Source organism: Trachurus trachurus, assembly GCF_905171665.1.
Source record: "Trachurus trachurus genome assembly, chromosome: 8".
Classification (NCBI taxonomy): domain Eukaryota; kingdom Metazoa; phylum Chordata; class Actinopteri; order Carangiformes; family Carangidae; genus Trachurus; species Trachurus trachurus.
Window position 1 is genome coordinate 29,244,128 of NC_139905.1, and position 14,165 is coordinate 29,258,292.

At 42.3% G+C, this 14,165-nt stretch overlaps 1 protein-coding gene across 1 annotated transcript in view; it reads left to right on the plus strand.

Annotated features, from left to right (window-relative positions):
- septin12 (septin 12) overlaps positions 1-14,165 on the plus strand; it is a 43,383-nt gene that overhangs the window by 6,520 nt on the left and 22,698 nt on the right. The window contains exon 2 of the mRNA XM_083978091.1: positions 13,636-14,040. Within this exon, the coding sequence (XP_083834217.1) occupies positions 13,674-14,040 (367 nt within the window). The 5' untranslated portion in view covers positions 13,636-13,673. The remainder of the gene's footprint in view (positions 1-13,635; positions 14,041-14,165) is intronic.

A 14,165-nucleotide genomic window follows, 5' to 3' on the forward strand; every position in this document is an offset into this window, starting at 1 on the left:
GGAGATGTATTCAGAGATGTATTTTGGCCCTGAACCATTTAATGCTTTGTAAACCATCAGCAGTATTTTGAAATCTATTCTGTGAGAAACTGGAAGCCAGTGCAGAGATCTGAGGACCGGTGTGATATGGTCCACTTTCTTGGTGTTAGTGCACTGCAAAAACACAAACTCTTACCAAGAACATTCTTATTTCTAGTCGAAACAATCTCATTATTCTTAAAATAAGACTCATCACATTAAACGTAGCTTATTTTTTAGACACTTTTTACTTCTTTCAAGCAGATTTTCACTTGAAATAAGTAGAAAAATTTGATAGTGGAGAATGTTTTTCTTTCTTATTACAACCATATTTTTAGGTAATGAGTCTGGAAAAAGGTTAGTATTGAGTAGAAATTAGACATTTTGACAAGAAATAAGATGAATATTCTTGGAAAGGTTTTGGGTTTTTGCAGTGTGAGGACTCGAGCGGCAGCGTTTTGAATCAGCTGCAGCTGTCTAATGGACTTTTTAGTGAGACCTGTAAAGACACCGTTAACAATAGCCAAGCCTACTAAAGTTTTTCCAAGTCCTGCTGAGACATGAGTCCTTTTTATCCTTGATATGTTTTTAAGATGACTTTGTTATTGTGGTTGTTCAGATTCAGGTCTGAGTCCATGACTACACCTTAGATTTCTGGCTTGGTCTGTGGTTTTTAGCATTACTGATTGAAGTTGGCTGCTAACTTTTAATCGTTCTGCAGTGGCATCAAAAACAATGACCTCAGTTTAAGATTCTTTATCACAGTTTTCCCCATGAGAGGCTACACCACTGATATGATATTTTTTTTTTTTAGCAATTTGCAGCTCCTGTGTGTAAAACGTACTAAATGTGAATTTTGAACGTCATGTTTTTAGTTTCTTGTTTTTATTTTTTCTTGTCTGACCTCGTATAAGCGTGTTTTAGTCCCATTGCTGACTTGATTATTGCGGATTCATTCTCTATCAGTCGACTTAAATGACTGATGGTCTGATCGCTCCTCTCTCTTGTCATCCTCATTTTTAAAACTAGGTTTTGTTGTGATAGTTAGATTTGTTAAACCGGTGAGTCAGGTTCATGTTGTTTCATGTTATAACCATGGTAACATTATTCTCATCAAAACAGTATCTGAGGGAAGTGAACTTCTCTGTCAGGTGATCAGATACCTGACCACAAATCTATCTGGAAGAGAAAACGAAGGTTGACACCTCCCTCACAGTTAACAGACTTAACTTCCTGTTTCACCTTGAACACTGTCTCTGTTAGCCGGCGCCAGTTTCCATATGTAATGGAGCCTGTCAGCAACATTTCAGCTGTGCTCGCTTCCAGTTTGAGCTCCTAATAAAGTGGTAATCTGGATAAAGTGTTGGTTTGTTTCCAACCTGTGTGTCTGTCGGGCAGCTTGTCTGTAACGCCTCTTAAAGGGATAGTTCACCCAAAATTCAAATTTCACTCATTATCTACTCACCCTCATGTCAACAAAGAGCTGTGAGAATTTTCAGAGTCCTCCGTTCCTTCTCTGAGTTACGGGGGGGTCCGCACAGCAGTATTTGTCCATATAATGGTTGTCAATGGATACCAACTTTCTTTGTCCAAAAAGACACACCAAAAAACATCCAAATACCTCCATATTGCTCGTCTGTAATGTCCCTCTTGTATTGAAGCCCCGACATGAGAAATTGTTCCGAAAAAAATTAAATAAGTCTATATTTTAAGCTTGTTTGTAGCGGAAGCTCCCAGTGTCTCAGTTCACTGCTCTTCCTGTGATTTGCACTGACCGGCGGAACAATTTCTCATGTCGGGGCTTCAATACCAGAGGGACATTACAGACGAGCAGTATGGAGGTATTTGGATGTTTTTTGGTGTGTCTTTTTGGACAAAGAAAGTTGGTATCCATTGACAACCATTATATCGACAAATACTGCTGTGCAGACCCCCCCCCCCGTAACTCAGAGAAGGCACGGAGGACTCTGAAAATTCTTACAGCTCTTAGTTGACATGAGGGTGAGTAGATAATGAGTGAAATTTGAATTTTGGGTGAACGATCCCTTTAAAGGAGGGGTCAGCGGGGCCCGAGGACGACTGTGGTCCTGCCTGGCGTCGGTGGCTTCTGCCTCCATCTCTCTGCTTTAGAGTTCAGTTTCACTCCTGCTTCCTGTTTGGATTTAACCTTCCTCTTGTGTTAGGGTCGCCACTGACCCCTTTTTAGGTTTTAAATGCATAAAGTACCACATAAATTAGTTTATTGCATCAACGCTTTTTGACTTTGTCAGGAATCTCTAAAATAAAACAAAAACATTTTTTTCACAAAATTCTAAAATGTCCTGATTAAAGAGACCCCGAGGAGTTTGCTTTTGGTTATAAAAGAGTCTCATATTAATGTGGATGAATCTACGTTACCACTTGTTAATGGTTCCAATTTCGATAAATATATCGTTTTGTCTTTAAAGTTATTTTGTTATTATTATTTAGGTGTCGAGTCGCCCAGCATTTCCTCCTTTCGGTTTCGCGCACGCCGCCGAATCACCGCTTATGGTCGGAACTACGACGGTATCTGATCGTCTTCAAACCTCCGACTTTCATTCTTGATCAATGAAAACATTCTTGGCAAATGTTTTGGCTTTCGTAAGTCTTGCGTCGGTCCAAGAATTTAACAGTGCGCGCAGAGGCTCATGGGAAATGTAGCGTGAAAACATTTTGCTTTCCGAAACTCCTCGGAATTATGATATTTGTGTTGTTAGGCTCGGTTACGACCCTATTATAACGATAAGAACAATAATGAGAACTGAAATCATAAGTGTAAAACCAACCTTTTCATGGATAAGGAAGCCTAATGTAACCAAGAGATGAGAAACTAATGGGATGATAAATAATTGTTTTTAGTGTGTTTTAGAGCTGATTTAAGACTCGGGTCAGAACCGACCCGAACACAAGAGATGGTAGCAGAAAGCTGACACAAGACGAAGGTTAAACTATCAGCCTGGTTTTTTCACTCGTAGATCAGTGAATCACTCACCACTGTCTCTACTGTTGTTGCTTCATATCCAAGGCTTCTCTACCAGTGAACTGTCAGCATGCTTTTATTGTGAAAAGATGACTGGGCATCTCCATCATGACACAATCTGAACAGAGCTGCAGGCAAACAGACTAACACACACTCCAACACATTACAGTAACATCTGTGTGCATCAACTGCGTCTTGCCATCTATCAATCAGTCATCTTTGATCAATAAGGTGATCAGGGAGGTTATTTCTGAGTCTGTCCATCCAGTTGAGTTTCATGTTGTTTCCTGCTGCAGTGAATCCCTCTTCTTGTTTATATCACACTATTCTCATTAACTCCAGATGTGTATCACTGAGCCGTTAAAAGTCAACAGTGCATTTCGCTTGATAACAGGTGTTTTTTTACGTGCAGCACTTTCAATGGAAAAATGTCTGTGTGTGTGTGTGTGTGTGTGGTTCCTTCCTACCCACCCGTGTACAAAAGGAAGTCTGTTATTAGAAACCAGACGCGGTGCATTTATGAACTGTAGGAGCAGCTGTTCAGAGACGATGAGCCGGATCGTCGTGCAGAGCCGAGCAGAGATGAAGAGGAGGACTCGTATGAGATCCTGTGCATGTGCTGCCTGAGCTTGTTTACAGTGAACCAAACAAAGCCCAGAGGATGCTGTGTGTGTATGTGTGTGTGTGTGTGTAAATTCAGATTAGGATCAAAGGGGTCCGCCGCGTCGGACGGAGGACAGAGGACGGAGTGTTGGGCCAACTTTGAGACTAAAAGCACAGGATTACAAGAAAGAAACTCATCAGTGCATCGGTGCTTCTGGCAGCTGTTGTCTTCACGACTTGATGATGATGAAGGAGAACTTCACATGCTCTACATAATTAATTCCAAATGTTCTGATATTTCTCCTCTAGAAGGGTGCAGAACCTATTATTACTACTTTATTTTCATATTATGAAAAAAATTGAAATGAAACTAAAATGTTGGGATTAGATCCAATGAGATATAGAATGGGACATAAGGGGATAACTTTATCTATAATTGTGTGTCAAAAGAGGTTTAACAACTGAACAGAACCAAAACGTATGTAGTAAAAAGCAGGTTTGATGCTTGTGTTGGACGTCATGCCCACGACTCTTAAGCCAATTAGTGGCCGGCATTCGGTTGATGTCACATTTGAATATAGGTTCAGCTCGCTTGGAACCTCACCAGATACCAAAAAAAGTACCAGGTACCGGGTAGTATCCAAGCCGTATTGATAAAAATATGTGCAATTTCAAATTTTCACACTTGGCAAATTCATCCTGAGGGCCAGATTGGACCGTCTGTCGGGCCAGTTTTGGCCCACAGATCGCATGTTTGACACCCCTGCTCCACAACATAGGCTACTGCCAGACCAACTTCTCTCCCTCACTTACTGGTTTTGCACTGAAGTCCAGCTTTTTGGTTTGCTGATGACTTTCTCTGTAACCCCCATATAGCCTACAGTCTGTGTGTAATTCAATTTCCACCGGATCCATCAGCAGCCACTCGAGTATTTCAAAAGGCAGGCCGCGCAGCGTGCCAGCAGCATCTCTCCACGGCGCTGAATCCAGTGGAAATCCCCAGTAACACCTTGTCGCCATCACAGAGTGTGAACCTTAATATTGTCATCTTTAGCTGACACAAACTCAAATAGTGACTGTATTTCCAGCTAGAAACGCGCATCTCTCTCCTCCTTTCATTGCTGTTTACGTTTGTGTCGCTGGCTGCTTGACACGTGAGTTGTCCTCATGCTGAAAACGTGACTTGTCGTGGACGGGCGTCACTCAGAAAGCAGAAATAACCTATATCTTTTTACTAAGGAAAATGACAAAAAAATAGTACCGCACTGTGACTTGGATAAATAACTTTAATCTGATTACTGGTTTGGAGATAGTAACGCATTAGTTACTGGAAAAAGTGGTCATATTAGAGTAACGCGTTACTACCCACACGGAAAAAACCTATAGGTTTGAATATATGTGACCGTTTTCATATATACGCATATATGCTAATATATATGGTGCATATATGCACAGATAAACTGCATATAGGTTTCATATATGCACATACGTATGCGCATATACTATGAAACCTATATGCAGTTTATCTGTGCATATATGCACCATATATATTAGCATATATGCGTATATATGAAAACGGCCAATTTTATGTATGTCACATATATTAAAACCTATAGTTTTTTTCCATGTGGGTAAGTAGTGCGTTACCGGCAACACTGGAAACAATGCATACAACAGGAACTACTTGTTTGTGTGTTGTGTGGCGGCAGCATCAGAAAACAGCTGCCCTGTCACATGACAGACCGTCAGAGCTACAGGGGTAAGACACGTGTGTGTGTGTGAGTGTGTGTGTGTGAGTGTGTGAGATCAGTGCTAACCCACGCTGACATGTAAACCCAGGCTTCGTCCTCCAGGTTTAGTCAAGATGAATCAGATCAGTAACTCGGTTGTTCAGACAAGTCAACTCTGTCATTAGAGCCAGTCTGCCTTAGAACTCCACACACGCTGCCGTTAATCATGACTCATCATGTGCCGTAAGTTCAGGCTGTGGGTCAAGGTAACGCTGAACAGGACTTAAAGCCTGAGGGGATTTGAGTCGACGTAGTTCTTGGTTCACACCTGAGCTGTCGAGGTCCGTCACTGATGAGGCCTCGGTGAGTGGTTTGACTCACCGTGGAGATTCTGACTCAAGAAACTGAACCTTGTTCTGATGAATCTGGAGGTGTTTGTTACTTTCTTGAAGACAATCCAACAATCACACACAGATCTGAACTCTTTATCCACCACACAAAAGTTGTGTCTGCTTCTTTTCTTGTGTAGAACATCTTGATAAATGAAAATCTCACGTACAGTTCACCACAACTCCAGATTTTTACCTGGTGGGGAACCAGTTGTAGAAAATGGCTTGTTTCAATGAAAACTAAAGGAGCGATTAAAGAGAAACAGTTATAATGTAGATGAGGCAGCAGAGGAACTCATGTCATGATGGGGATAAAACACTGTAAACATTTCTCTGTTAAAACAATTAAACCATTAGTGAGTGTATGACGTCACCGTGCCGACCCTCCCATCAGCTGACCCCGGTGTGGATGGGATGGCCACGGTGCCTTCACACCATTTGGTAAACACAAACGCTCCTGAAAGCCCAAATGTTCCAACATGTGACCCCCCTCCCCCCTCCCCCAGCCCGGGTCTGACATGTTGATATTCATGAGAGCATTAACACCTCTAAAGAGGGAGGGGCCGTCACTGTCCATCCTTTGTCACCCTCTGATCCTTGTCATGACATCATTAAGTGGGCAGAGATGATGATGATGTTGAGAAAACACTGAGTACAGGTCCTAACAGGCTGGATTGTCTCCTCCTCTAGTTCCACTGTCAGTGAGAGGATTTGATGACCTAAATGAAATGAAAACATTGCAGCTGCTCCTACTACTACTGCTACTACTACTACTACTGTACCAGTGTTGTTTTCGTTAACGATGACGAAATATTTTCGTTGACGCCCCTTTTCTTCGGCGCTGACGGGTGGTCAGACGTTCAAATGCACGACATTTCTGCTTATTGTGCGTATAACCTGTCAATTAAAAATCAACAAGTATCTGCAACGCTGCTGCATCCCATCCTTGTGTGGTCACGTCCACCACCTGGCATGCAGCGGCGCGCACATTCTGCTCAACACACCTGTCACCCGTCACTCCACCAGAAGATACATGGACGACGTATTTTAAATATAATCCAGCAGAAGAAAAACTGAATGCACCAGGCTACTGTTACCACTTTATCTGTGTGTAGGCTAATGCATAATCCTTAGACCATAAGCCATTGGGTGGAAACATTATGTGTAAAACCATTCCTTTATTGAATTAATTTGTTAAAAGACTTTTTTTTTTTTTAATGAAAATGACTAAAACTAGACTAAAACCTTTTTGAGCTTTCGTCGACTAAAACTATCACATATAGAAATGACTAAAATTGACTAAAACTAATAAGTATTTATGTCAAAAAGACTAAGACTAAGACTAAATCTAAAATGCCTGCCAAAAACAACAATGTACTGTACTCCATCAGGACTGAGAACCCCCCCACCACCACCACCACTGACTATGTTTACATGTTAGTCAATAATTTGCTGATCTCAGGATGCTCCTGCTGAGTAATATCACACATCACCTGCATGCTTCATGGCATATATGTAGCACATTCAGTAACAGATCATTGATCTCATCGAGAGTGAGCGAGCGAGCAAGCGCAAAAGAGAAACAGCGGGTGCACCAGATGATTGCCAACCGGCAAAAACTGAAACGAAACGGTTAAAGAGAGGAAAGACGGGGCGGTGCGTGGCGCAGTGGTTAAGGCGGCCGCCCCATGTAGAGGCTACAGTCCTCAACGCAGGTGGCCCCGGTTCGAGTCCCGCGTCGGGCAGACCTTTCCTGCATGTCATTCCCCCCCTCTCTGCCTCCCCCTTTCCTGTCTATCTCACTATGCACTATCAAATAAAGGCAAAAACACCAAAAAATATACTTAAAAAAAAAAAAGAGAGAGAGAGAGGAAAAACACAGAATATACAATATATGTCCAAAAGACTTTGTCCCTCCTCACGACGTGAACGAGGAAGGATCTGATGGTGGCTCAGGTTTAGTGATGAGGAAACTGTCACTGTCAGCTGCACATCTGTCAGCAGCTGCTCCAAACAGACAAGTCACCAACTTTATTCCTTTTTATTTTCAAGGAACAGATTAGATGTTGATTTTGTTAACAGGGACTTTGTTGCACCCAAACATTAAGCATATATCGGGTGCTGTCTTATCCGGTACAATTGACCTCCTCCCGCTCCCCCCAGCCGCCCTCAAGAGACCCCTCTCGCCCCCCTCCCCACGGTGCGGCTTGAAAACTCCTCTTTCTCCAAAGCGGGAGATGACAGAAAGAGTTTGAGAACTACTGTAATCGCAGCCACATTGTTGCGAGTTGGCTCCGGTGGAAGCTCTGTGCACCGTGCACACTGTTTCGGCTGCCTATTGTCATAGTTTATCAACGTTTTGTCGTCATTCTTCATTAGGATAATGTTAAACCAGCACTAAGTAACTTTTCAACCTTCATAAAATATTTTCATAACTTTTGTGATGATACATCGTCTTACAACAAGTTGAATGACACCTCTGTCATGGCCTGAGGGGGTCTGTATCTCTTTCTCTGGCACTAAGCAGCTTTGAGGAGCATGGTAGGAACCCTGCTCTCACTTAAGTTTCACTTTCACTTTTGCGAGTCACGACGAGGAGGGAACAGGCAAAACAGCACTTTAGCAATGGATTATGTTTGTGTTTTCACTTTGAAATGATCCACTGGAAACAGAAACTTAGTTTTGATGTCTTCTGTTAATTTTAATGCAGGATATTTACAGGGCTTCACGCTAGTGTTCATGGGAAATGAAGTCTTCCTTCAGGCAAAACACTACCGCTTTGGTCCACAGGTGCCGCCAAACTCAACCAAAACTGAAAGTTCTTTAGTACTGCTTTAAGTTAATTTTGTGGTGGGGACAAAATTGTTCTTGACAAAAAGTGGTGGGGACATGTCCCCAGCGTCCCAGTGTAAATGTAACTGTATGCATGTTGGATTCATGTTTTAAGCCTGTGGTTAAATAAACCACACAGTGACAGCAGATATATAAACCAGTCAGGAGACCTACTGATGAAAAAACAGGGAAACGGGGGTCACATGAGTCTTTGTATTGGCAATTATAACTATAAACTCTCATAAACTTCCAATTGAACAACTATACCAGCCAAACACTGCCCCAAAAACCTCTGGGGCCCCTGATGATGTGCACCATTGTTCATATCTACCAATAGCAAAGCTGAGGCTGCTACTAACAGTCTGCATGTGATGGGCCTGGGGCCCCCCAGAGTATGGGATGCTGAGATCAGTATTCAGTGCTGAGATGGCTGTATAGTGACTAGCTACACAGATCTTTACTTGGCTTGGGCGATTGATATCTGAAATGTAATATCTCGACGAAGCCTGTCCAAAAAGGTTCATCAAAGTGTTATTGTAATATCACATCCATGAAAACAGGACAGGTGGATGTAAAGATGTACAAACCCCACAGTAGTACAAGAAGGATGCATTATGCTGAATAGTGTGAATATGAATGAATATCAACTATGAATATCAAGTCATTAGGCTCATCATTTCAGTCTCTGTACAGCTGGACCGCCATGAAAGACCTGAGGTTTTTAAAGGATTTTGGTCGGGCTGACCCCAAAAAATCGAAGCTTCAAAACTTCAATTGTTGCCATGGTAATCAATCAAGTCCATGATCGATTTTTCTTTCTTTTTTTTCCTTTCTGACACCGGTTCTCATCGGCAATCAAAATGTCGAAGAGGTCAAGCGTCTGGAATAATTTAAAACTTTGTCATGATGATCCCCAAAAGGCACAGTGCCAGATTTGTGACAAAGTTTTTTCCTCTTTTTTTCTGGCTCGCTTCATTCACTCATTCTTTTCTTCATTTGTATTACAAAGTTTTAAGTTATTTCTCTGAATACATTCTGAGTTCATAAAAGTTTGGATATGATGTGTCTGTGGTGGATAAATTTGATTTCTCTTGGTGAATTGCTTCCCGCCTGCGCTCATGTCAAAATATTCTGGTTATGAAAGAGTTATCCCTTTAAACCCCACTGGCTGGGTTTTAAGGGGTTAAAGTGCAGCTTTAATTTGTCATATAGTCAGATACATGCTGTGCTGGACTGACTTTTGTCTTCCTGTCTCTCTGTATCTAAGTCCCCCCAGTCTCCATCTCCTCGCTCACACACACTTTTGTTTGCTTTTCACATACACATCCTCTACCCGCCACAATACTGTGTGTGAAGGTCTGTGTGTCCATAGGTTACTGTCTCGTCTTCATTTCTCGACTTTTTGTCTCCACACGTCTACGGTTGCTGAGGCAGCGGCCGATTAAATTCACCATAATGTGTCTTTTCACCTATTGTATATAGTTTGGTTTTGTACTTCTTCGCCTGTGAATAAGGTTCACTTTTGCACTGTAAACCCAGAGCACTAGACTCAGAAAATGACTAAGATTGATTCTCAGCATGTATAGGTCCCTATTTCAAATGTCAAATCAAAACTTCATGTGCAGTAAGAGTATTTCTTTTCTCACTAAACCCCTAAAAAGATCAAGTTTGTTTTCTTTATTTTAACTGCTAATACTTCCATACCGTTTGCAATAATCATTTACCAGATGTTACAAATTCAAGTTTGAATATTCCTGGAAAAAGGGGGCAAAGCATTCAGTAATAGAGCATTTTCTGACCATTTTATAACCATAATAACAATAATATAATGTCCAAATGGCCATTTTAGCCTCAGTAGGTAAAGGGTTAAGAGTGATTTTGTCCAGTCTGATATTTGTGACTAGAAATCCTGTAGTGTGTGTGGTGTTCAGAGTGGAGCCGAGCACGCTGTCGAGGAAAGTTGAGGGTCCCAAGCTCAGCCTTCAGATGTATGCTATAATTTTTTATATGGTTATGGTATTATGATTAAAGGAAATTATATATAGAAGTGTGCGGCAGGACTGGGTGCGAGAGCGAGCTAGTCAGACCCTACTCCTGCGAGGACCCCGAGAACTGGTGCATTTATATAACTTAGCCATCAACCAAAAAGACTGCACTCAGTAATTTGGTCTCGGGTGATCCCCACACTCCCTGCTATCAGGGTTGGCTGTTCCGCTCTAAAGGGGTTCTCAGCCCTAAACATCACCCCAGCAGAAAGGGTTCAGGAAATTCGTGACTGGCCAGCCGAAGCCTGTATCCTACCAAAATTGTAAATCGGGCAACTATTCATCAGAGGTAAGGTTGATCGATAGGGTAAGAATTGGTTTTAATTATTTTTTGATTTTTGTTTTATGCTCTGATGCTGCTTTGTCACTGCTAAATTCCTGCAATAAATATTCAACCTAAAAGACAAGAGAACTGTTATCCTCATCTTTTTGTCTGAGGTTTAAATTCAAATATTACTGTTATGCTGTTCATGATCGTAAGAAGCTAAGCCATAGTAGTGCCAAGACTCTTAAAGGTTAATCTAGTTTTGTGTCCACTTCAAAAGATAAACAGGTCCCTAGGGTTGTTTTTCCACCGTTAAATTAAACCTAGCCAATAACAAGTGCAAGGATCAAAGAGGAAAGCTGCCGTTAACAGGCGTGCCGGGTTACTAATTCTGGGTGGGGGGCTGCTCTATCAGAACTAGTGGCTTGGGGAAGTGGGACAGACGTCAGGACGAAGGCAGTTAGAAGCTAGGCGAGTTTCCTCATCACCAGCTTAAACATTCTTTAGAAATTCTACTCTGGTCCATGACCGTTAGAACTTAAGAACTTACCCTTTAAACGGAGAGCTGGTCTAGTATAGGCCTTTCTTTACAGGAGCCTAATACCGGGGATCTAACAACGCACAGTGTGTAATGTCACGTGTACCGGACCAACAGCCAATCAAGACGAGAGCTGAGTCAGCTGACTGACCTGTATTTACCTGTTGCCATGGTGACTCGCGGTACCGGGGCCAGAGCGCAGAGCGCAGCTCTCCAAGCTATCTGTAATACGTGTGACTCGCGCTGTAACGCATACAGCCACATTCCCGCCGTCTCCATGACTTTTCAATGGTCGTTTTGTTTTTCTGTGTGTTTTTTATATGACAGTAATAGGCCCAAAACAACCACCATTGCATCTTCCTGTTCGTCCGCCATGTTTGTTTACGCTGAAGTCACGTTTGACCACGAGAGATTTGGAATATTGAGTGTGAAGAACCTGATACTCTGCTGAAGAACCTGTTAGTTACTATAAGATCAGAGGAGAGAGAGCTTGTGAGATATGTCTTTTGTTATCAAGTGTGTGGTCTTCTAATCTGTGTATGTTTGAGGAATCCTGTAGTGTGTACCCGCCTTAAGACTCTAACACAGTGTTTTTCAACCTTGGGGTCGGGACCCCATGTGGGGTCGCCTGGAATTCAAATGGGGTCGCCAGAAATGTCCTTGATGAAAATATTCTTTTAACTAATTATTAGTCTTTTTTTTTAATTCTGATTAAAAACACCACACACAATCTTACACAACTGTATTCTATACTTTCACTTTCTCGAATATAAATCGATTTCAAATAAAATGCAGCATATAAAAATATCTTAGTTGGAGATTTACAGCTCAGTTTGGCTCCATGTATGACGATGTAAACACAACACCTGCAGGTGAACCTATGAATTTTCACCTGTTTTCTGCTATAACATCTTTCAGTACAGATCCTGTAGTCAGTCACATTAAATAAACCTTCTATTGTGGGTGGAAAAAGGCCAAAGGTTTTTAAGCAGAGTAACTTTTCAAAGTAAAGCACTTCCTGCTTCAGTAGAGTGTAAGGATGCACAACAACCCAGACCTGTGTGTATCACTCTGCCCTTCACTGTCCCGACTCAGGAGGATTAGTTCTGTTCCAATGGTCCAACACTTGGATATTTATAGCTGATTAAATTATGTGGACTAACACCAACCATCAGCCTGTGTGTGTGTGCGCGTGTGCATGCACGTGTGTGTGTGTGTGTGTGTTGTCAGAGTAAGGCCATAGTAAAATGGTACAACTCTTTAAGTCACGCAGCAACACACAGACATCCATCAGTCACGCTGGTTCCAGACGACTGGCTCATAATTGTATTTCTGAGGTTTTGTACGTCCACACACACACACACACACACACACACACACACACACACACACACACACACAAACACAGCTTTGTGTTCTCATGGGGATTGTCAGTGTCACCCAATCCTCTTACAGCACCGACCAGACTACACACACACACAGAAAAGAGAAGGGATAGACCACTGTTAGATATAGCCCAGCTGTGTGTGTGTGTGTGTGTGTGTGTGTGTGTGTGTGTGTGTGTGTGTGTGTGTGTGTGTGTGTGTGTGTGTGTGTGTGTGTGTGTGTGTGTGTGTGTGTGTGTGTGTGTGTGTGTGTGTGTGTGTGTGTGTGTGTGTGTGTGTGTGCACTGCCTGTGTCAGTCTTGGAGAACCATATATAGCCTTATGTCACCTGTAGATCAGCATGTGTGTGTGTGTTTGATTCGTACACGCACACATGACTTGCACATGTTTGATCTCTGATCCAGTAACTCTTCATACAGAAACATGGAACTGGATCCAGTCTACATCTAACCTGTTAAATACATACATACATACATACAGTATATACTATGTATGTATATTATACATAAATTCATACATACATACATTAATACATATACATACATACATACATATGTATATATGGGTACCGTATGTATATTATACATACATTCATACATACATACATACATACATACATACATACATACATACATACATACAAACATACATACATACATATACATGGACATATGAAACAAAAACGTATTGAATCACAGCTAGTCTGGCTCTGCTGAATAAATCAAAGATCATTCATTCGTATGATTGTAAATAGAAATGTTTGCATGTTTGTAGAGGTGTGAGGGCACAAAGCTCCAGAAAGACCCATCATGTCCGTCTGTTCCCACAGAAACCGCTGGAGAGCTGGAGACAGAGCCGCTCAACCCAATGGAGGAGGGAAAGGAGAAGGAGAGAGGCATTATGGGACATGAGCAAGAGGACGAGGTGAAGAGCGAGGGTCAACCAGCCGGCGTGAACACCCAGGCATCCACGATAGAGAAAGAGGAGAACCGCGTGGAGGTGCGCACAGACGTGGAGAAAGGGATGGAGGAGGGAGATATGAAGAAAGAGATGGAGATGGAGCTGGAGCTGGAGGCGGAGGTGAAGCTGGAGCTGAGCCAGTCCGGCCCGGGTCAGAAGATGAGCTACATCCGGGGCACAGACCTGTTCGGCTACGTGGGCATCGAGGCGGTCCTGGACCAGATGAGACGCAAGACCATGAAGGCCGGCTTCGAGTTCAACATCATGGTGGTCGGTGAGTCTCAGCCACTTCAACACAAACACAGATGAAGTTTAAGGTGATGAGTGTGATGTTTTACCAAACAGGCACGTTTCAAGTTTGTGCAAGTTGACTTTCACCATGTTGTGTAATGTAAGAAT